Consider the following 24,156-nt stretch of genomic DNA (forward strand, 5'->3'; position numbering starts at 1 on the left):
ATACAGGCACAGGCAGCAGAGAATAACTTCCTTTTTGTAAAGTCAGGATATTTTCACTTCTGGAAAATCATCACCTGCTCCTGACTTGGACCCTTTCCAGGAAACCACGAGAGGCACTCATAAGCCATCATGGGTCTTTGGGAAAGTTACCATAGAGCTAAGTTCATGGACAAATATTTACTTTTTAAAGTTAACACAATGAGAGCTTTAAATAGTAAAGGCACTTCATTTTAAAAATATGGACTGGTTTTAGCATGCATGTTAATATAGTGTACTTGTGTAGCAATTTCTAGCATCCAGAATCTTCCAAGTCATTATCCTGTTATAAGAATTCTATGAGAGGTTAACTCACCTTTGTATAAATAGAGTCTGAGACTAAAGGGGATAAGAACCTCGATCAAGTTCACATGGCTGTACAGAGGGGCACAACTCACATTCATATTGTGTTTAAAATATATAATTTAACATATATACATGGTCCATTACAAAGCCAAACAATTTCTGTACTGTGCAGTAAAAACCCACCCATAGTACACTCACACATCAAGTGTCCTTAACAACACAGCTGACACCTTGGCCTGATCCAGAACGGTGAGGTCATGGATGTCATATAGGTCCACAGAGCAACTTTCTCATAGAGCCATTTGCCAGGCATCCCTGCAGATCTCCCACTCAAGTCCATTCGAATTAACATGCAAAGTTGAGTCAGCAAGGCACGTTGTGATGGGCCAGCACAGGGGGAGGGTGTGAGGGGGTATCCAGGACATGTTTTTCCAGCTTGGCTTATACTTCCTACTCTCCTACCATTAGGGAAGCAGTCAAAAGACTTTGCTCTTGCACGAATGGATGTTCAATTAGAGATAGTAACCTTGGCACACTTCCAAGAGGCCCCCTTCTTCTATTCTGTCCATCAAAAGCACCACCCTGCTCCTTTTGGAAAAGGGCAAGTGAGAACTTCTTGGAGAATAGTCTCTATACAGGGATAAGCCCCCCTGCCAAAGGGCTGGAAGCACTTCAGAATGAACAATGTTCTACTTGTCCTGTGGTTGTGGACAGTAATGGGTGGGGAAACAGGCACTGGGGTATCCGGACAGTTCATTGTCAGCTTAGACCCCAGACTGCCCCGCAATCTCTCTCTGCCCTTGAGTCAGCAGGGTCAGTGCATCTATTTAAAACAAGAGACGCTATCTTGAATGACTGCTTACAAGAAGCACTTTATGCTGCTCTGGGTGCTCTGGCAATGTTATCTGATCCTTTGAAAACCAATTAGTACATCTCTACCATCTCACACTTGGGCCCATAATGGTATTTCCTCTAGCTATATACTATGAGCTTGATATCACAGATACAGGAAGGGTAGAAGATTAAAATTCAGATTAAAAAAAAAAAGATAAAGAAGAAAAAAAACATAAAGGGGTTTGGCTCAGCAGAAAATCCTCTTGAATGGTCTCAGAATCAGAGTCCTCACCCTTCAGGGCTCAGACCCAGAAAATCTTGTCCTGGGAGATTTATCCAAAGGGCCGCGGCCCCTGCTCTTCGCAGAAAGGAGCTTCATGCCTCTCTGAGGGCACCTGAAATGCCGCTGGAAAGGGGCTCCCACCACACAGAAGGCACGAGTGAGAATACAAAAATAAGGACTTTGTATCCAAAGTTTCATAAATAACTGGAGTGGCAGATATTAAATAGGACGCAGGGTTACAGCTTGTTCTCCTCGAAGAGGATCTGCGCGTAGACCGTGCTGGTGGGGATGCCCTTGGCTGCCCGGTGGGGCTTGATCAGCTCCAGCTCAGCGTAGGTCAAGTTCTCCTCGGCAATCTTAGGCTATAAGACAAAACACAGCACAATTGGAGCCGACCACAGGGAGCTCAGCATCACACATCCATTCATCAGGCATGTATTTTCATAGCACTTTGGGGATTCAAAGGGAAATAAATGGGCAAAAAATTTTAAGGCATATGTAAAACTTAAATAACCTAAAGCTACATCTTGTCATCTTATATAGAACACTATGTCCTGCAGTTAAACACCATTCAATTTAAGTTGTTATAGAACACTTACAAAAAATGATTAAACATGAGGCCACAAAGTAAACTTTAATTTCAAAGTAAAAATAATGTAACTAACAGTCTCTGCTGGAAAGAATAAAACAGAGACAGAAACAAGAAGTCCTAGAAATTAACAACAAAACTAGAATGCTATCACCTAGAAATTTTAAGTGACTTAATCTATATAAAACTAAAATTTCAGCATATGATGAAAATAATGGCAAAGAAAATATTACATGCCAGAACCTAAAAATGTAGTACTTGGAGAAAAGTCATAATGTTAAATATTTATATTAAACAATATGGATGAAATGGATCAAACATCCAATTTAAGAAGTTAGAAAAAAAAAATAAACAAAAGCAGAAGGAAGAACCAAAAAAAAAAATTAACACTAGACACATAAGTCAGAAGATAGAAAAACCATAGAATAAATAAAAATAAACAAAAGTTTATGCTTAAAAAACACCAATGAAACAAACAAAAACTTAAGATAGGAAGGGGAAAAGCATAAATGAATGGAATGCTGCTGCTAATGAATGGAATGGGAAATGCAAAAACCTTGAAATACTAGATAAAGTGAGTAATATTGTAGAATAATATAAATTATAAACACTAGCATGTGAATTGGAGAAGGCAATGGCACCCCACTCCAGTACTCTTGCCTGGAAAATCCCATGGACAGAGGAGCTTGGTAGGCTGCAGTCCATGGGGTCGCTAAGAGTCGGACAGGACTGAGCGACTTCACTTTCACTTTTCACTTTGATGCATTGGAGAAGGAAATGGCAACCCATTCCAGTGCTCTTGCCTGGAGAATCCCAGGGACGGGGGAGCCTCGTGGGCTGCCGTCCGTGGGGTCACACAGAGTCAGACACGACTGAAGCGACTTAGCAGCAGCAGCAACATGTGAATGTGCTAATTCCATCAAAGAAAAGAAAGAAAGAAAGAAAAGAAAGGGACAGAGGAAGAAAGGAAGAAGAGAAAAATACTGTCAAAAGCACCCGGCACAGGCAGTGTGATAAGAGAACTTCCAGAAGAAATCCCTTTGAGGAACAGATAATCCCAATATAATTAAACTGGTTCACAGCATTACAAGAAAGGACAAACGTCACATACTTTAGAACAATCTCATTTATTAGTGTATAAGTTAGCATAAATCAGATTTACTCAACACAAAAAAAGCACACTAAAAGATGATCATGCTCAAATGGATCTTATTCTAGGCATAGAATAAATGGAATAAATAAATGAATGGAATAAATGGTTCAGTATTAGAAAAATCTAATATAATTCATAACAGTAATACAGAGAAAAACCATATGGTTATCTCTATAGATACTGGAAAGGCATTTAAAATTTTAAATTTTTGTTAAAAATAATTCTTGATAATATAATACAGTCATAGATATTTTTTTCCTACCATAATTAAGGAAAATTATTAAAATAAAGAATAATTTGTGATCCAACTCCAGTGACATTAAAAATATAAAGCTATTATAATTAAAACTCTGTGATACCAAAAATGAATAGACACCAATGGGATTGATGAAAACATGCATAAATTAACCCAAATATTATTTTTCAATAAATGATGTTGGGATACTTGGGTAGCCAATTGAAAAAAGTCATATTGTTCACATCTATCTTTACATTAGATAAATTCCAGATAAATTAAAAATTTTAAATTTTAACATGGAAAATAAACTCAAAAGTGCTAGAAGACTGTGTGGGGAAATTAAAAAAAAATAATCTCAGCAATTACTTAAAAATGTATTTAAATTATTTAAAAATTATTTTTAAAAATCTCACCAATTTATAATATGTGTTTTAAAGTCTTACACAAAACTCAGGAGCAATAGAAAAATGACATGCAGATTTTCATGCGATACATTGCAGAATATTCTCTAAATAAAGTCAAAGGACAATTGAAAAAAATGAGGAAAATACTCACAACTCAGATCAAAGGGTCTTATAAGTGAATAACAATAATGGCCAACAGCCCATTAGAAATTTAAGCAAAGAACAAGAGACAGGATCAGAGACTTCACAGGAAGGGAAACACAAAAGTCCTCACACGTATTAAATGAGACCCCACCTCTCTCAAAATAAGACAAGAATGATTTAAAATCACTTAGACATCAGTTCTTGTCTCTCAAGCTGACAAACTAAAAGTTTTCGAAAAGAAACAGCAAGAAACAAGTCCTCTTATATATTGTTGGTGGAAATGTTATTGGTACAAGCAAAACATGGAAACACTTCCGTGGGCATCAATAGGAGTCTGATGCATTCTTTTTCTTTTTTTTAATATAAATTTATTTATTTTAATTGGAGGTTAATTACTTTACAATATTGTATTGGTTTTGCCATACATCAACATGAATCTGCCACGGGTGCACACGTGTTCCCCATCCTGAACCCCCCTCCCACCTCCCTCCCTGTACCATCCCTCTGGGTCGTCCCAGTGCACCAGCCCCGAGCACCCTGACTCATGCATCAAACCTGGACTGGCGATTCGTTTCATATATGACATTATACATGTTTTAATGCCATTCCTCCAAATCATCCCACCCTCTCCCTCTCCCACAGAGTCCAAAAGACTGTTCTATACATCTGTGTCTCTTTTGCTGTCTCGCATACAGGGTTATTGTTACCATCTTTCTAAATTCCATATATATGCATTAGTATACTGTATTGGTGTTTTTCTTTCTGGCTTACTGCACTCTGTATAATAGGCTCCAGTTTCATCCACCTCATTAGAACTGATTCGAATGTATTCTTTTTAATGGCTGAGTAATACTCCATTCTTAATGAAGTATTCGACATAGTCTTTAAAAAGGATGATGAAGCCATATGAGAGCACTGTATGTTTTACTATCATTGTGTAAATATGTGTGTGTGGGAGTAAACACACATGTATATATTTTATGTGCTCAGAAAGCCCTTAGAACTCACCTGGAAATCAAGAACTTGGTCTTCAAGGTTCCCTCTGGGGAAGTAGACCGTGTGGTTGGAGAGAGACTCACCCTTTGTGGTATGTATTTGCTGAATCTTGTAGATGGCACATTATTTAAGCAGCAGATTAATTAATTTTAATTCGCAATTAGAAAAATAAAACTCACTGATTATAGTTGTAAAGGCCACCTCGCTTTTACTTGAGCAGCTCTGCTTTTATTTTTTGGTTTTGTTTGTGTTGTCATGGTTTTATTTTCATTTTTTGTGCTATACCTTGATTAACTCACCAAAATTCAGGACAAAAAAATCATATACATTCACATTAAATTTCTTAAAATGTGTGCCAAAGGCAAAACTCCTCTTTTCTTTTGAGATGAAGCATCGTACTAAGGTACAGGGAGGCGAATGTAAAGAACTGCTTACAGCCAGTACCTACTAGCGAGGGACACCGCCACGTGACCTTCATAATTATCTGGCTCTGTTTAATTTCAGTGTTAAGGACAGTTATATGGATCAGATCCTCCTGCTTGTCCGTTTATACCAAAAATCTTCACCGTCCTTCTTAGTCACCCACATCTCACCAGCCAACAAAAATGCCATTTACCTCTTGCCTTTCGGTTTAGTTACATTTCACGTTATAATGATTCCGTTTAGAAATGTCATGTGTCCTCAAATAAGCACACAAAACCCAACTCATGTAAATTTTAGAACCAAGGTTTATGAAATCATATTGTCCAGGTGTTGATCACATTACTCTGAAACTGCATTGTTTCCTAGCATAGATTATCTGTTTATTCCTAAGTTATTCCATTATGTTTGGATATGAAAAATAACACTAGCTTTCTCAATACAGGTCACCAGGCTGGCTTGGCTGATGTGCTGTTTTCATACATTTTTATGATGTTCCTATAGTAAACATAATTTAATAAAGCCAAAGCACACTAAATAAATAATTGCATCTAGAAAAGCAATAAAAACAAATAAAATTAGTACTTTCATAAGTGGAAAGGTACTTCAATTACTGCTACAAGCAACAACCCACCATAAAATGTGTCGAATCATTTCCCTTATGCATATTTCTGGAATATAATAATTTGATTGAAGATACGAGGCGGCACACAAGAGGCTCTGAATTGTGAAGTGTATACAGTTTCCAACAGGAGATGCATAATATCAGTCCTTGGCACCTTTAAAGAACCTATTGTTTTTCTGGCATGCATCCTTGACTATCCATATCAACCATGTGCTTAATTACATTTCCCAGCTTGTTTAACTAGAAATAAATTTCTTACTGCCACTAAAAAGGAGAAAATGTAGACTTCTCACCAGCTTTCACTCAGCTACCTTTCTCTTCACTGATGCTTTAGGGGAAGGCTTAGGTGCATTAAGCAGCAGCTTAGAGAATAACACTGGCATATCAGTGAGAGTAGGTAAGACTCAGCTTCCCCGTTGGCTCAGCGGTAAGGAATCTGCCTGCCAATGCAGGAGATGCAGGTTTCATCCCCGGGTTGGAAAGATCCCCTGGAGAAGAAAATGGCAACCCACTCCAGTATTCTTGCCTGGAGAATCCCAAGGACAGAGAAGCCTGGTGGGCTGCAGTCCAAGGGGTCACAGAGAGTCAGACTTGACTTAGTGACTGAAACAACAGACAACAGCAACCACAGGGAAGACTACAGAGCTGGGAGCGAAACTGGGAGCCAGGAGCGCAAGGTCAAGGTTAAGGGGCAGCACAGCAGCGCAGGCCAGGGTGAGGGCCTGCTCTAGGGCCCCACCTGCATTTCAGGTGGTGTCTTGCCAACACGAGCGTGTTTAGATTTAAGATAAAGAAGCACTCCTGATGTGTAAGGCAATTCAAGAACTGGAGTGCGGTGAGTGGGTCTCTGAAAGTGAATCAAGACACACTGCAGCTAGTTCTCTGGCAGCTTCTGGCCCTCAAATGGCCCCCTTCAAGCCTCTGTCTTGGTCCTGGTGGTGCAGGAGGTACACAGGACATCAGCACTCAAGAAAACAAACTGAAACACTCTTGAACTGGCTGTTCACAAGCAAACACAAAGGCAAGTGTGAAGGCAGGACTTCCAGGCCGCAGACACGGGCTTGACACCTGGGCCCGCCGTCGCTGCATTTCCCAGAAACAGGAGGGGGCGGGCACCAACAGCCGGAAGTCCTGATAGGGTCCTTTAGAAGAAGCCCTGGCACTTTCTAAACATGTGAGAAGCAACAGTCCTCTTTCCCAGGACTGTTCGGTTTTACTTTCTTTTCCCTTTCTCCAGGCCTGAAAGACTCAGCCCATTTCTCTTTGTATTCCTCCAATAGCGGCCCAGTATCTGTGTCAGCTGCTTGGTGTCTTGTAGGTTCTAAACCCCTTTGTTTTATGTGTCTTTAATCTCACTTTTCATCCATTTCCTCCCAGTCATGAAGAACCCACCCCCCTGCTCTGGAGTGGAATTCTGTGAGCAAGAGGGGATGGAGGCTCAGATGCAGACACGTGTCAGTGTATCCCAGGAAGGCAGGAATAAAAGGAAATTTTCTCAGTTCAGTGAACGTGCTCATGAGGAGGAGGCGAGGAGAGTGGCCCCGACGCCGTCACCCGGTAGCTGCCTGCAGAGCATGGGAGCAGGGGCAAAGTGCTCACTGGACAAAGGATGAAGAGATTTTATCATACATTTTTATTAATTTATTTATTTGCATATATACTTATATCTCTCTAGCCGTGCCCCTGAGCTATGCTCTCCAATGTGGGTGATACCTCCTGCCCCTCCACCCCACAGGCTCGCCCAGGCATGGCGCACCCCCCGAGCTAGGATTAAGATCTATTCTCACCTCCTACTATGTCTTCCAGGGACACCAAGAATTTTGTTTCACTTCTTAATTTAGAGACTTCCCTGGTGGCTCATATGGTAAAGCATCTGCCTACAATGCGGGAGACCTGGGTTCAATCCCTGGGTTGGGAAGATCTCCTGGAGAAGGAAATAGCAACCCACTCCAGTATTCTTGCCTGGAGAATCCCAGGGACAGGGGAGCCTGGCGGGCTGCCGTCTATGGGGGTCGCACAGAGTTGGACATGACTGAAGCGACTTAGCAGCAGCAGCAGCAGCAGCCAGTATTCTTGCCTGGAAAATCCCATGGACAGAGGAGCCTGGAAGGCCACAGTGCAAGGCATGGCAAAAAGTCGAACACGACTGAGTGGCTTCACTTTCTTTCTTTCTTAATTTAATTTTCTTAAAAGACATGTAGTAAAAGTGACTTTCTAATGGATCATTGCAGGCATCCAAACACAAGAACAGGTTTCTGGGCCCACTGCCCCCTCAGGACTCAGGACAGTCCCATCACATGCCTTCAGGGTATCTCTGCAGTCCCGTCCTCCCTCTAACAAGACCCTCAGGCAATCCTGACCTGTGTTCTGCCGCTGAGGCCTTCTCTCTTAAGGCGTGTCATGTGAAAGGCATCGGCATGTAACCCTGTGGGGTCGGCATTTTTCTCTCAGAATAGTTCCCTCACGTGTCGGCCAGCTTGTTGCATGTGTCAACAGTTTGGTCCTTTGGATCACTAAGTATTCCATGCTGGGTCAGGTGCTGCATTTTGCTTATCCATTCACCTGCTGAAGGACATTTGGGTCATTCTAAGTTTTTGGTGATTATGCACAGAGTTGCTATAAATGTTCATTGCAGGTTTGTGTGGGAGATTTTCGTTACTCTAGGGTAAACACCCAGGAATGGGGCTGCTGGGTTGTATGGAAAGAATGTTTAACTTCAAAAGAAGCTGCCAAACTATCCATTCGGAGTCCATACCATTCTAACCTCCCCCCAGCAATACTGAGAGTGTTCACTGCTCTGCACATATGATGGCACTTGGTACTGTCCATACTTTTTATTTTAGCCATTCAAGTAGATGCTAGTGGTCCAGTAATTACCTTCTCACTGTCCTCAGGGGACTCAGCAATTCCAGACTTGCACTCAAATTCTCACTGATGCTGTGCCCAATTAAATTCCCACACTGTACGACATCCCCTCAGAAGAACTGGGAAAGGATGATCACACAGACCAGGTTTCAAATACAGTGATGGACTCTTCTGGACTCCAGGTGTAACAAAGTGAGTCTACAAGCATCAGAGTTTGAAATGCCATGTCTCCCATCCCCTGTCTTTCCTTTCTGCCAGTGGTGAGACGCTGCTACAGCAGATGACAGCCTCCAGGCTGGATCTCCCACTTCTCATTTAAGCCCCACTTACCCTCAGCTTTAGAGTGATGATTATGGAACATATGTCAATGGGGAAGGATTTACTGGCTAAAGCTAACACCAGAAAAGTCAGCTTCATAGAATTCAGAAGTCGTGTACCTCCTGGAAACACACCTCACTTCAAGCTCCTCATTGGAAATTTCTGAGTGCTTCAATTTGTAGGTATGTTTTTCAGGAATCAAGCCAAGAAATAACTTTCCTACCAGGAGAGAGAGAGGTTTAACAATCTATGCAGACTCCTGCAAAACAACACCTCTTCATAGAGATCACAGATGGATGTGCAAGTTGAATTAAGTTGCAGGAATAAAAGAAAAATGCAATTGCAGCCACTGCAAGTTCTCCAGTGTCAGAAGTTCAATTGGGTAATACCATTACTGCAGCAACAGATCAATAACTAGGACATGCGATGTTTATGCTAACGTCACCTTAGAGCTTAAAAATGTGATTGCAGTTCTACCGAGTTGCACGATCAGGAATCTATTTACCCAAGAGAGAATTACATATTATCCATATCATCAAGGGCAGACTTCCTCTTCCCCTTTTGAGATAAGTGCTCATTTTTTATTCAACAGAGGAGTACCTGGTAAAACAAACACTCCTCCCCTAACATCCATACATGTGCAACCATGGCCAGTCGGTGGGGGGTGCTGTGCATTCAGAGACGCTCTATTCGATGGAAAGCCTTCAGTGGAAACTTGTAGGTCCCAACTCCTTAAATGCCCTGTAAGAATCAACTTGCCTTGGAAATGAACTTGACTTAATTTTGAGTTCCACGGGTCTGTCAAAGGGCTTATTTATTTATAGTTAAGCATATTATGGAAGGAAAAAGTAGAGTTCCCTGGTGTGCACATTAAATGAAAATAAAGTCTCAAAATGAACAAAATAAACACATTTCCAAGACAGATATGTTAAACGATGGTACAAAGGACGCAATCCAGAAGTGACTTTGCGAGGCGACAGACAGCGGGGTTTCAGAAGTGGTCCTTCCGAGACAGAACTCAGGAACTGTTAACTCATCTTCATTAACTCACTTACTCCTCACATATCAGTCCTGTGAGGTGGAGCCAGTGGTCATGGCCACTTCACAGAGGAGCAAACAGATTCATGGTTCCAGGTCCTGCAGCCATTGCTAGGCAGAGTCCTGCCTGGAATCCACCCTCTGCTCAGCAGAGGTCCCCTGACCTTACAAGGGCAGGGTCAGCAGCAGCGACTAAGACTCTGATGCGGACGCGCTGCACCCAGGTGAGCCAGCCAGGGGGACAATAGACCTTGAAATCCCAAAGGGGAAGAATGACCTTCCAAGACAATGGGGAAGCTTTACTGGTACGAATCTCTGGAGAGCGTGTTTTCAGAATAGGCCTGCACTGCTCAGTGGGCAGGCAAGCTCCAGATAAAGGGGAAACAGGGCAAGGAGACCTGCCCACCCCCATGCCCATGTGCATCCCAGGCCTGGCTTGGTGTGGGGGGACAGAGGCTCTGAGGGCAGACGCGTGGGGCTGACACCGATCGGAGGACGACGGTGAGGAGGGGAATCTCGTTGGAATCCCTTCAGGCGACGCCTTGCCTCTCTCCACAGTATTACCCCCAAAGGACTCTTAGCCCCCAAGAAAGGAGCAAGTGTGCCTCTGACCAGCCCGGGAAGAAGATGCAAAGGGTACAGGCTCTGCTTTGACCAGGCAGCATGTGGGGTGGCAACAGACTCTTGATTAGAGGTGCCCACTGAACAGGTAGAAATATGCAGCCAAGGAGGGACTAGGGATAGGACTGAAAATCCAGGGGAGTCTTCCGAGGTACCCTGCAGCTAGAGCCACATGCCAGGGCTAAACTCACCATCTCCTCGGAGCTGAGGCCAGTGGCACACTGGGACCTCCGGCTGTAGCAGCATAACTCGCAGCAGCATCCTCCTCAGCGGGGGCTGGGATCCAGCTGCACTCCCAAACCCAGCAGGCAGCTGTGACCGCAGACCTCGGTGCACCTTGACAATCTGAACTAGAGAACAGGACTCTCCTCTACTGTGCGTGGAGACAGAGGCGCTCTCTGAGCCCCACTCCCTTTGTTCCAGCCATCTATAAGCCTTGCAGAGACCTACCTCACACCCGGCTTCCCCTCCTCATGGTTACCCAGTGACTAACGGTCGATACCCAGTGTTATCTAGGACTCTGGAAGGATTAGAAAGCCTCTGTAACTCAGCAGAGAAGCCGTGGATGGAGTTAAAGGTTTCAAGGTCTTATCCAGGTGTGTTGGCACCTTGGGTTGGATGAAGTCATTGAGAAACCATAAGCAGAGCAAATTCACATCATGCTCCTGAGTCTAGAGAATTCAAAGGATGTTTAGCAAAGTGCATTCCCTGAATGACTCTGACATGATGGAAAGTCACATGCCCCTGGCTAATTGCTCTGAGGACAGGCAGAGGTGACTGGCTTTAGAGGGTGACGAAGCTCTGCCCTGAAAGGCCCGAGGCTTACGAGTCATCAGATGGATGGATATCTCTAGATTTCACCAACATATGTTTTGGAAGCTAAAATGTAATTATGGACAATGCTCTTGGGAGGGTCCTGATACACGACACCTCTCACAGCGTCACAGTGAGAGCTCCATGATCTAATAGAGTCACTCATTTTCTCTTCCCCATGGACCGCAGATGTATGTTTTCCCAGCTGTCTTCCCAAAGTACTTTTCCTGGCAGTATTGTTCAAGAGAAAGCTTATGCTTCGAATAAGAGAGTGTTTGGTTACCTACTTCCATATAGAAGTCCACTTTAAAAATCTTCATTCTTGAATCTCAATCTTCTAATCAACTTCAATCTTTAAAACTTAGATTCATCGGTTTGAGCAAGGGTCTGCCTGGCGATAAGAGCATGGACTCTTGGAGACTGACTTATTTACTGTCTGTGTGACCTTGGGCAAGTTGCTTAACCTTTCTGTACCTCTGTTTGTAAAGTGGGACCCATACTAGTACCTATCCCACAGGGTTAGTTTGAGGATTAGATGCATTAATAAATGTAATGTACTTAGAAAATTACCTAGCAGCTAAACAGCAAATGCTACACAAGTGCTCAATTATTCTTATGACTACAATTTTTATCACAGAAATGAACAAGTGTTGCTTTAACAATTGGTCCCTTTGAAATATTTAGAAGCACAGAAAAGAAGATAGGCAGAGATTATTTGGAAAACATCATGTACCAGATACTGCTGGGTGCCACTGGAGCTCAGACAATTGCCCAGAAAAAAAATCAGGTAATTTTTAAATAGTGGGACAGATAGTTGTTCTAAAAAGATAAGTTGAATTATGCCATTCCCTGCTCTGCACAAAATTCCCTGTTGTTTCTCTTCATCCTTGGAATAAAGTCCAATGTCCTTTTCAAGATCCTCATCCTTCCAGATCTTGCCCTGGGACTCCTCTGTCCCCAGCTCACATCCTATGTCCCCCATGCTGACCAGTGCTCCAGCCATGCTGGTCTCCTTGTGTTTCTTGGACACACCTGGACAGCACTTCCTGTGTGGGGCCTTTGCCTGGGCTATGCTCTCTGCTTGGATTGTTCTTTCCCCACATGGCAGTGCGGCTTGCTCCCTCACTTTATCAGGTCTTCGCTCCAAGGCAGCCCCACCCCATCAAACACATCCCTGCTTGGCTCCCTACCCTGCTCTCTTGCTCTGCAGAGCGCATATCACCCCTTGGCACTAAAAAGCTCTGTACATCTGGTGAGCTTCTGTCTTCTCACTGGGATGCAGCGACAGCAGCTCGTGTCCACTAGGGCACCAACAGCCCTTGCATAACGTCCTCTAACTGCCACCCTCATTTCACAGGAAAGGGCAAGCTTGGGGCCAAGAGCTAGCAAGCGCCAAAGCCAGGGCAAGGACCAGCCTCTCAACACATCACTCAGCTCAGTGGGAGCAGGGGCTCTGCCAAATGTATCCACTGCACCCAGTGATATGCAGGGAAGTTGCTGAGCAACTGACCCCCCAAGAAGAAAATTCACCTGTAGCATTTGCTGACTTACATGTGTAAATCCTCCCACAGTGGCTGATTTCAAGATGCTAGAGAGATTTCCTCTCTGTAGTAGACAGGAGTGGGCTGAAGCATGCCACTACAACTTAGCTCCTAGAAAGATAGCCGACCTACGTGCTACCTGGCACATAGGCGCTACCCAGTGTTTGTATTGGTAAGCATCGGGATAGTACCTGCATGGGCACATGCCATCAAAGTGAAGTGTGTTATCACTACTATCAAAACCATCATTATCACCACCTTCATCACCAGCAGCACCAATACCATTACCAACACCAGCTTTATGTCACAGACACAATGCCCAAGGCACAAAGCAAGCACGGAGCACAAATGTAAATCAGCAGTAGGTATGCTCGTTTATTGGTTGGGTTTATATGTAACACGGGCAACGGGCACCTATGACTGAATTCGTAGTTTGCATTCATCATCTTTCTATGCATGCTGTATAATCTTAATTCACAGAGCTGTGTCTTATTGCCGCACACGTGCTTATTAGAATTTATCAATTCAGCTTTAGGAAAGTATAATAATAATAAGCATTGAAGGTGGCTAGGGAAACAAAATCCCCTAAATATACCATTAGTTTGTCACAAACTGAGCTTCACGTAGAAATTTTCTTCCTGACATTCTGGATGCCTAGCTTGATGTTACAGATATTATAGGTTGATGATGCTTTATTACTCTCTTTTTTTTTTCCCCAAAATGGTACTTCATTTCTCGTATTCTCTATTTGAGATTGAAAAAGTCTTCTAATAACAACTCTGAAGTGCTCTGCATTCAAAACTGAAGTTTTCAATGAAATAGGCTTTAAAAAAAAAATCAAATATACAAATGATATTGCTCTGTGAGATTACAAAAATAAAATAGAATGAAAACGTTTAAAAAAAAATTTCCTGGCAGTGCAACAATCCCAACAATGAAGGGCCCAATAAAGGCAGCAAATTAGCTGAGCTGAGATGGAAAGCGAGCTGCCTCTCACAGGGACCTTCCCTGTAGACACTCAGAGATGGGCCTGCCCCAGAGTGGGTTCAAGACCCCCAAAGGCAGGATGGGTCTGTGTGACCAGGCGGAGTCACTCAGCGGACTGGCCCTGCTGGACTTCCAGCCTGCTTTCAGCCTGGGCTGTCCTTGGCCGCAGCTCACCTCTGTGATGCCTATTCACCTTTGTCAGGGGTCAAAGGCTGCAACCCCTAAAGCAACTCGTACACTCCCTGTCAACACTGGATGTAAGACAGCAGAGCAATTCCAATGAATCTGTGACGCAGCAAATGGGAGAAACACAGTTCCGAGGTGGTCAATCCTGAAGCCACCGGTCTCCTGAAAGCACACAGCTGCACTATCCTTCGAGAACAGAACGGGAACGACTCCCTCTGTATCACTTCTAGAGGATTCTCATTGTCTCCCGAAAAAGGGTCCCCAGTGAGTGCTTAGGGTGCTACCAGTCTTAAAAGATTCCTGAACGTAATGGCTTCACTTGGGCCATCCTTAAGAACATCAGAGTCTTGACCAACTTCCACTGGCCTGTGATACAGTTGAGAAGCCTCCAGCCCAGCAGCTGTTTGGAGACAGCGCAAGGCAGCCGAGGGACATCAGAACTGACCTCCTGGCCTACAGGGAAGTGACAACCCTGCATCAGGGCTGAGTCCCTAATTCGGGATGTTCCCACTGCCACTTCTGGGACGCCTGATCTTGCCTCCTTGGTGATCACATCTCATTCATGAAAGACCCAGCTGCTCACCCCTCCCTCTCTGACAGAAGGAAGCCCATGAAATGAAACGACTTCTGTTTTCCCCACTCTCATCCATTCCGAAGCCCCAGCATCTCTTCTTCCCTCCAGTCGACATACATAACTCCCCGTGACAATAATGGGATGTGCATGTGTACCGAGGGGGGCATAGAATTTTTATCTCTCTAAAAATGGGACTAGCGTGGTACAAGCATAGTTTTTGTTTTTTTCCCAAGGCTTTTACTTGGGGCGATATATTGTTCATGTGGTTGTGGGTTTTTTCCTTCTTTTTAATTTTAAATCGAGATTATGCACATATATTATGCAGGTTAATATATCCTTTTCATGTAGAATTCAACTGGAACCAGCGCTAGCACGTTTAACGACAACAAGAGAAAGTCTCCAGCTTATTATAAACATCCTTCAAGAAACCTGAAATGCATGTCCTCTGGAAATAATTTTGCTGGAGTTTGGGTTATTATTAAAATCTTCTCAGAATTCCATCACTGGGGTCTAATGGGCCTCAAAGCCCTTTTCCGCTGCTGATCAGAGAAAAACTCTTTTTGGTCTTAGAAGTACATTCTGGATAGTGAAAACTAAGCTGGAAGAAGGGGCGTCTTTCCAGACACCAGGGAAACACTGAACAGAGCTGGCATCTCAGTCCTGGGCTGACGCTGGGCGGAAGGAAGGCCCTCTCCTAAGACAGGTTCCCTTCAACAATGATGGAATGAACCTCATCCTCTGGTTGTTTTAAGTGCTCTGATCTTTCAGATTCCATGAGAGGAGGCAGGTTTACTGCAGACTTTATAAACTCAAGGGAATCCCAGGCAAACGGGTCTTGGCTACATATTCCCTACACGACAGAATTCTCTACCTGTGACTGCGAGGGGTCCTAGAAGGCCACAGGACAGGGCTACACCAAGCTGAGATGGGGATGAGCTATCCAGGAAAGGTTTTCAGGAATGAGGGAGAGTCACAATACCCTTTAGAAGTAGATTCTCATGTCTAATTATGTCTGTTGATAATGAGAAAATTCACCATTCTCCCAAGTGGGCTGACCTGTCTTACTAAAATGTTAGTATAACTATTTCTGGAGGTGGCCAGTGATGACTCAATCTTGCCAGCAATAACCCAACCAGAGCTGGCTACTGTCTGTTAAGTTACTCAGAACTGTACTTCTTAAACTTCAAGGTGCATCGGATTCATCTGGGACCCTGTTGAACTGCAGATTCTAATTCAGTAGATCTAGGGTGGGGCCTGAGCTGCTACTTTCCCAACAAGTTGCCAGGTGATGTCCAGGTTGCTGGTCCCTGGACCTCACATTGAGCACTGAGGACTTAGAGCTGCAATCTCAGATCTTTGTCCTCGATTCATTCACTCCACATACAGTGTGCAGATCCCAGGTCCCCCGCTGAGGACACAGTGATGGACAAGTTGTCTATGACTTTAAAACTAATGTTAATCAAAATTTAAAACTTCTGGACATTAAAGGACATAGTCAACAGAGTGCAAAGGCAACCTACAGAATGGATTAAAATATGTGCAAATTATATATCTGAAAGAGTTAATACCCAGAATATATAAAGGAACATCTACAAACACACACAAAAAAATCTGATTTAAAAATGGGGAAAGACTTGAACAGACATTTCTACAAAGAAGATATACAAATGGCCAAAGCACATGAAAAAGATGCTCAACATCACTAATCATTATGAAAATGTAACTCAAAACCACAATGCGATACCACCTCACACCCATTAGGAAGGCTACAAAATAAAACAGAAAATAGGGGTTGGCAAGGATGCAGAGAAAACAAAACCCTCGTGCACTGTTGGTGAGAATGCACATCCATGTTCATAGTAGCATGCGGCAGCATCCCAAGAGTCCATCGACAGATGAATGGATAAACAAAATGTAATATATATACATAAATCAAAATATTATTCAGCTTTAAAAATGAGAAGGAAATTTTGACACATGTTGCAACATAAATGATCCTTGACAATGTTATGCTAAGTAAGACAAGCCAATCACAAAAAGATAAATACCAAATGATTCTATTGATATGAGGTACCCAGAGCGGTCAAATTTATAGACAAAGTAGAAGGGTAGCTCTCAGGGACTGGGGGAGGGGAGAGTGGAGAGTTATTTAATGAGTACAGACATTTGCAAGATGAAAAGAGTTCTGGAAATTGTTTGTACAACAATATGAATATACTTAGCACCACTGAACTGTATACTTAAAAATGGCTAAGATGCTAAATTTTATATTATGTGTATTTTAACACAATTTTTAAAAAACTTTTAAAAAATATTTTCAGTGTCTAAGGTGTCTACCATGTACAGCCTTCACAGTAAGAGAAACATAAAGGTCACTTTGTAAAAAGGCACGATGTGGTTCTAGCGAGGGAGAAAGTTGAGTCAGGCATGAGAAGTGCCAAGATACAGGTGAGGCCAGGTGCTGAGGGAGCCCTGGGGGGCGGGGGGAGGGGCGGTCCTGAAGTCAGATGGATGGGGAGGTGGTGGGCATGCGGGCCAGCTGTGGCCGGGGAGGAGCAAAGGACAGCCAGGGGCCTGAGAAGTAACAGACAGCCTTCGGTCACCAACGAACATGCGGATGAGGGAGAAGAAGGCACCTAGAGTTTGGACAGCAGGGATATCCTAGGTGGGGCAGGACCGGGGGAAGGTGATGAATTCATGTGCCTAAGTTGGGGTACATGTGGAGCCCCTTGGGGAATGTTTCACAAGCAGTCAGAAGAGCCACTGTGGAACTGGCTTGAAGACGGAGACTAGGAAACCAGCGCGCTGCACAGCTGGCTGTTGCACCTGTGAGTGTCGAGCCTCCCAGGCAATGTGTTCAAGGAGAAGAGGACCCAGAGGCAGGTGACACTGAGGAGGTGGAGGAGCGGAAGCCAGCCTCAGCGTCTGGGGACGGGGGCAGCCGAGATGGAAAGCGGTCAGCTGGGGTGACGGCAGGCGACCCAAGATTACTCCCAGGGACAAGGGCGTCAGTGCCTTGCGGGGTCAGGTGGAACAGATTAACTAAAAGGTGCCATGGGAGTCGGCGATGGCAAGGCCCTGACATACAGAGGGTAGCACTGATGTCTACGCGAGTCCAGGTGTGTGAAGAAGTGGGGCTGAGGGAGCAGGAGGCCTCAGAAAAGAAGGTGGTGTGTGAGCTCCCTCCTGGAGGTGAGAGGCAGCCCTGTGGGAGGATGAGCCAGGCAGCAGGTACAGGACAGAGCCCGTGGGGCCAGCAGTAAGGGGACCTGGACCACACAGGCTGGTGGGGTGGAGGAGGGGAGTGGGAGACCAGTCATGACAGCTGCCGCTGCAGGAAGCCATGCTTCATCCTGGAGGCAAGGGGGAGCCACCAGAGTATTTTAAGCAGGGAAATGACATGACTGGAGTTGTGTTTGAGAAAGATCCCTAGGCTGTAGTGCAGGAGATGGATCCGAGGGGGAGACAGGATGCAAGAGACCCACTGGGAAACTTGTTGTAATTAGGCCCCTGATGTTGCTGATTTCCCCGTGTCTTCAGCCTTCTGCTCTCAAGGCATAGTTTCTCCTTAGAGAACAAGGGTAGTCTGATCTTTCTAGCTACAGAGCGCTACAGGCGAGTGACTTGGTTCTAGAGAGAGGAAACAGAGGGGACCCGCTGAGGGAGCCTCAGTGAGGAGGCGTGACCCTGAAGCAGGAGCCCACGGGCCTGCATCCTCTGTGAGTCGGTCTGGGGATGCTGCCAACCCAACCCTCCAGCTCACAGTCCCTGTTGCTATCGAGGTGTCACCTCTCCATCACAGAGACTGTTTTCTCTTCCTCCACGAGGTCTCTGAATCAGTAAGTGGCCTAGGGCAAGAAAAGGAAATCAAACACACTCTGCTCCTTCTGAAACAAGGGGGCGACAACAGCCTTTTCTGGAAGTGTGCGAATTATCTCAATGGGGTCAGGGATCCCAAAACCACGGGAAGGAAACAGGGGTCCCCTGAAGGCCTCAGGGAGACTTTGATCTAGTGTCCGTCCCCCCACCGCCAACTGGAAGGATACACATTTTGAGTTTTGGGAAAGTGTGTCCTGGCCCCCTAAGGATGGAGAACCACTGATATATTGGAATAATGGTTCACTGTCAGCATTCCAGGTTGTTAGACAAAGGGAACACACTGTCCATCAGAAAGAACCTTGGTGATAAGGCACGGCTTCATAAGCTAATTTTGAGAACAGGTTGTTGTGTTTGGTTGTTTTGTTAAAAGAGGGGAAGGCAGTTTTGACACCTCGATTATAAAACATCTAAAATGCCTTTCTCACCTCTTTTTTCTTCTTGAGTCCTGTCATTTTTTCTTTCAAACCACTATTAGTCTCTGGTATATATACTTCTTGCAAAATGCCATGTTATCTTGGAAACATGAGAAAAGATATTAAGCTTTGAGGATGAAAACGCAAGGACCCAGGCCTGTCATTTTTGCCTGGAGCCCGAGGGTCTGCTGGGGGTCGGCGTATGTGGTTGAGATGAGGGAGATGGAGCCTGCAATCACCTAACAGAGGAGCTGACACGTAGTAAACGCTCGGTTCATGGAGGCTCTTCCTTCTTGCCAATGAGTCAGTGAGGCAGTGGGCAGGTTGCTTTCTTGGGGTGAGCATGTATCAACATCACTCTGGAAAGACGGGCTGGGGAGCTGGAGAGCTCTGTGGCCAGCGACCACTCCAGGAAACACTGTATTATGGACTTTGTGGCAAAATGCAGCAATTATAGAATTAAACACCTAAACTGGTACCAGATCCCAAAGAAAAGATGTTGCTAAATTATTTTCTAAATTACCCAAGGCCTGTGTGAGTCAACAGGTAGCTAGCTATTGACTGTAGTTTCAGCTGCCATCAAGACTTATTGATCTGAGAGATAAATATCGACCAAATTGAGACTGAGGTCAATGCTGGACTATTGGGAAAATAAATCTTAATATTAACCAAAACCTGTAGACGCTAGGCCTGGTATTTTTGACACTAAACTGCTGATCAGGCAGAGGTACACTCAAAGTCAGTTCTTTCCTTTATTGTGTATTGGTGTAGGTGCAAACTGGTCTTCAAATTGACGCATTTCTGGAAAATTTGGTTTAAAACATTTTAAGTCTTTTCATATCTTAAATGATCAAAGGACAGGAAAATTGGTATTTAATAACAGCAGTATGGATATTTCCAAAAAACAAAGAATCCATTTTGAACTGCATATATGACTGCCCTGACTTACTTTCTGTGCAAATCAAGAATTTCCTCTGTTGGATCTCCGTCCCAGAGGAGCACGCCAGCTCAAACAAACAAACAAAAACTCCACAACATTGGGAAGGAGGTGGGCGGGGGGTTCAAGATGCAGGGGACACATGTACACCTGCGGCCGATTCATGTTGATGTACGGTAAAAACATCACAATATTGCAAAGTAATTATCCTCCAATTAAAATAATTAATTTAAAAAATAAAATTTGATGAAAAAAAAAAAAAAACTCATGTGGGGCCAATTAAGGTGTGAAGAAAGTTTTAACCATTCCCCCAAAAAAGTCCACAAAAAAAAACGTGTGATTGGGACCAGTTATTTTTGAAAATGCTATTGAATCTACGTCATTTATAAGTGGCCCCAAACTGCTGAAGGAGGCAGCACTGTGTGGCTGTGAACTAGAGAGCTGCCCATTCAAGGCTGCTGACATTGCTCCGTCCGGGCGGAGCAGCCCTTTCTTCATGAGAGATGCAATGCTACCCGCCGCGGGTTGTAGGCACTCACTTTCCCTAAGAAGAGTGTTTGTGTGTCCCCACAGGCAAGTCTAGGAATGGGGGAGCTTACTGTGAGAATTAAATACGATGACATGCAAAAAAGCACTTTTTCTTATATATCCCTGGGATGTATCAATGGAACGTCAATAAAGAGCAGTTTCTGTTTTCACAAGGGGTAAGAGATTAGATTAGAAACAACAGGCCCTGAGCAACTTAGGATGTAAAATGGCGAAAATTTACAAAAGTGTAATCAGTCTTGAGGTTGTTGGTAAATACATGGGTTAGGAATAAAAGATCTGGAAAAGATGCACCCACACCTACACACACGTGCAGTGGTATGCACAGCTGGGAGACTGAGCTCAGACAATCGGGGGAGTCTGCTTTTCATGGGTAAGATGCAGGATGCTCTAAGAAAAGTGGATCATTTCAGCCTCTGGGTTCAACTGAGTTTCCCAAAGTCCACTGAAGGACCATAGATCTACTGAAATTAGCAAAACCTTTGCTGCTGTGTTTGAGGACAAGACCAGTATAGTCAATAGAGTAGAAATGGTGAGGAATTTTTGATGACATGAACCAGATGGAATCACACTGCATGAAAACAGAACCCACAGTTCATTGCAGGGAAAAGGAGGTTCTCTCTTGGAAAACAGAGGAGCCATCCTGTCCAGAGGAACAGCAGGGAACCTGGGCACAGAATAGGTCAGGGGTAAGGCTGAGTCAGGAGAAGATGTCAGCGTCATGCACAGAGATCCAGGTTTCCCTCCGAGACAAAGCTTTGAATGAGCTGGTTAAAACCTTACGCTCTGGATTCAGAAGGACACAGGTTCTAACTGCAACCATCAAGCTCGCAACATTACAGATTTGAAAAACTTTGTTTGCTCTGACCTTGTGTAGCTATGCTTAGGAAGCTTTATTTTTACGTTTCATAGTAATTAATTTTTTGTGTGGTGTGAAGTATCACATATATACGGTACCATATACAGAAAAGATAATCACCATATACGGAAAAGATAATCCCTTCTTCACTGCGCTGCAATGTCACTTTTGTCATAAAATCAAGTGACAACACATACGCAGATAAGTTTGGGGCTCTTTATTATCTTCTTTTGGGTTATATGTCTATTCTTGTGCTGATACCATTACTTGAAAGTGAAGTGAAAGTGTTAGCCACTCCGTAGTGTCCAACTCTTTGTGACCCCATGGACTGCAGCCCGCCAGGCTCCTCTGTCCATGGAATTCTCCAGGCGAGAATACTGGCATGGGTTGCCTCCTCCAGGGCATCTTCCCGACCCAGGGATTGAACCTGGGTCTCCTGGATTGCAGGCAAATTCTTTACTGTCTGAGCCACCAGGGAAGCCCAATTACTTACTACATGGCTTAATTACTGTGGTTTTAATGTAAATTTTGTGAACTGGCATATATAAACTCTCCACTTTTCTGTTCTTTTCCTTTGCAATACATACACATTTTAGAATAGGCTTGCCCGTTTCTCTGCCTCTCTCTCCCTCTCTTTTTGTTTCTCTCTCTCTCACACAAATATACAACTGCTGAACAAAATTAGCAACAAAATGAATAACATTACAAGTACACATTTAAAAGAAATTAAATCTCCATGTATGCACACTGATGTAAAGAAATTAGTGAATAAATCAACGAGAGAAGGGAGCCAGCTCTTGCTTATAGAAGAATTTTAAGTAGTAAACAGAGACGGGTTGAGGAAAACAGAAAATCACCATTAATTCACCATAGTAATAAGTGCTACAAGCAAAATCCACTGATGAACACTAAAATAAGTAGATGAAAGTTCAAGGAAAAACAGACTATTTGCATAGGCTGGATGACTCTCCCCTAAAGCACCTATCACTGTGGTGGGTTTCGTGTGTCCACAGCCTTTGATCTCCCTCCCTCAAGAGGTACAGCTTCACGCTCCTCCTCTTGAGCGTGACCTGGACTTAGCGACTGACTTCTAACAAACAGACGACGGAGAGGAAAAAGCAGTGATTTTATATGAAGAAGTCTGGCAGACTCACCCTCACTAAGTGGTCAAGGTGAATGTCACGGCAGGTCCCCCCCATGGGACGCAACGAGAAAGGCGTATCTCTTCTGTGTTGTTCTTCCCTCAAATCCATAACCTCATTTCTAATCATTAGAAAACCTCAGAGAAACCCAAGTCAAGGGAGATTCTAAAAAATGTAGCTGCTGCTCTTTAAAAGTGTCAAGGCCATAGAACTGAGGCACTGGGCCTGATTGGAAGAGGTTAAGGAGACAGGACCATGAAATCCATGTGCTAGCCTGGATGGGATCCTGCACCAGCAAAAGAACATTCATGGAAAAACTGCTGAAATCTGACCCGAATCTGGAGTGCAGTTTATGGTAATATGCTGAGGCTAAATTCTTAGTTTTGACAAATACACCATGGCTTTGTGAGATGTTAACCTTAGGAAAAGCTGGGCGCAGAGTAGACAGGAACTTTCTGTATCATCTTTCTAACGCTTTTGTAAATCTAAAAAGTATTTCAAATAAAAAGTACAACATATATTCTGGAAGGTTCTTTCGCAGTCTCTTCAGAGTGGTTATCAAGACAAATTTACAGAAGCTGGTCCACTTTATGTTTTATACATTCCAGAGTGTGATTTTTTTCCTTCTTTTCAAAAAGGAGCATGGATGATAAAAAGCAATCCCTTGTGGATTTTTCAAAAGCCACTCTGGGAACTAGGTATAGAGAAAAATTGGCTTGAAAGCTGACCCAAGAAGAGAGAACGGCTTTGCCTGGGGACGAAGCACCAAGAACTCGGAGCATGTTCTGAGTCAATAAAGATACTCCTTGGACCAGAGTGTGTTTAGGGCTTGAGGGGACAACACAGAGAATGTGGTTACTCACCAGGGTGACTTTCCTCTGTGGCTTTAACAGCTTCGGTTTATGGAACGTGGTGGCGATGGGAGCTGTAGAAACACATCAAGGGTTTAGTTTGCAGTTCCTCCCAGGACCTTTAAAGTCCACATACCGTGAGCACCACAGACACAGAGTCTTCTGGCCCCTTCCTGCCTTCATGGATGAACTTTAGTTTCTAATCCAGGTATCAGTTGGACTGCTGCCCTTTGGGGAATGGTGATCCCCTCCTAGCCTTTGGACATGTCATCCTCTCTCCTCAACAAGGTCGACAAAACACCACGAGCTACAAAGAGGTCGGATGTGCAGGTGAGAACCAAGTCCCCTTGGTTAAGGCTGAGGCTGGAACTTTCCCTGGGGCTTCCTCCTGGCTGCACACTAGCCCTGACAGCAGTGACCTTTTCAGCCTCACAGCCACCCTGTGAGGTCATTAGGGAAGGTCTTCTTGCCCCCAGATAGGACGAGGAGGAGGAAACTGAGGCTCTTCCTGCAATGTCATGCAACTGATTCGTATTTAAATGATTTGGGACTTGAACC

The 24,156-nt window shown here is 44.0% G+C and overlaps 1 protein-coding gene across 4 annotated transcripts in view; it reads right to left on the reverse strand.

Moving 5' to 3' along the window:
* Nucleotides 1-441: 441 nt before the first annotated feature.
* Nucleotides 442-24,156, reverse strand: part of VSTM4 (V-set and transmembrane domain containing 4) — an 81,092-nt gene continuing 57,377 nt past the window's right edge. For 2 of the 4 annotated variants that reach the window (XM_025284909.3, XM_044942413.2), the window contains 2 exons: nt 23,611-23,672; nt 442-1,821 (listed from right to left, as the gene is read on the reverse strand). In XM_025284909.3, the coding sequence (XP_025140694.3) occupies nt 1,696-1,821; nt 23,611-23,672 (188 nt within the window). In that variant the 3' untranslated portion in view covers nt 442-1,695. Of the gene's footprint in view, nt 1,822-8,159; nt 8,594-16,888; nt 18,820-23,610; nt 23,673-24,156 lie in introns of those variants that run through there. The other 2 variants (XM_044942414.2, XM_044942415.2) reach the window with 2 other exon arrangements.

Source organism: Bubalus bubalis, chromosome 4 (genome assembly GCF_019923935.1).
Source record: "Bubalus bubalis isolate 160015118507 breed Murrah chromosome 4, NDDB_SH_1, whole genome shotgun sequence".
NCBI classification, from domain to species: domain Eukaryota; kingdom Metazoa; phylum Chordata; class Mammalia; order Artiodactyla; family Bovidae; genus Bubalus; species Bubalus bubalis.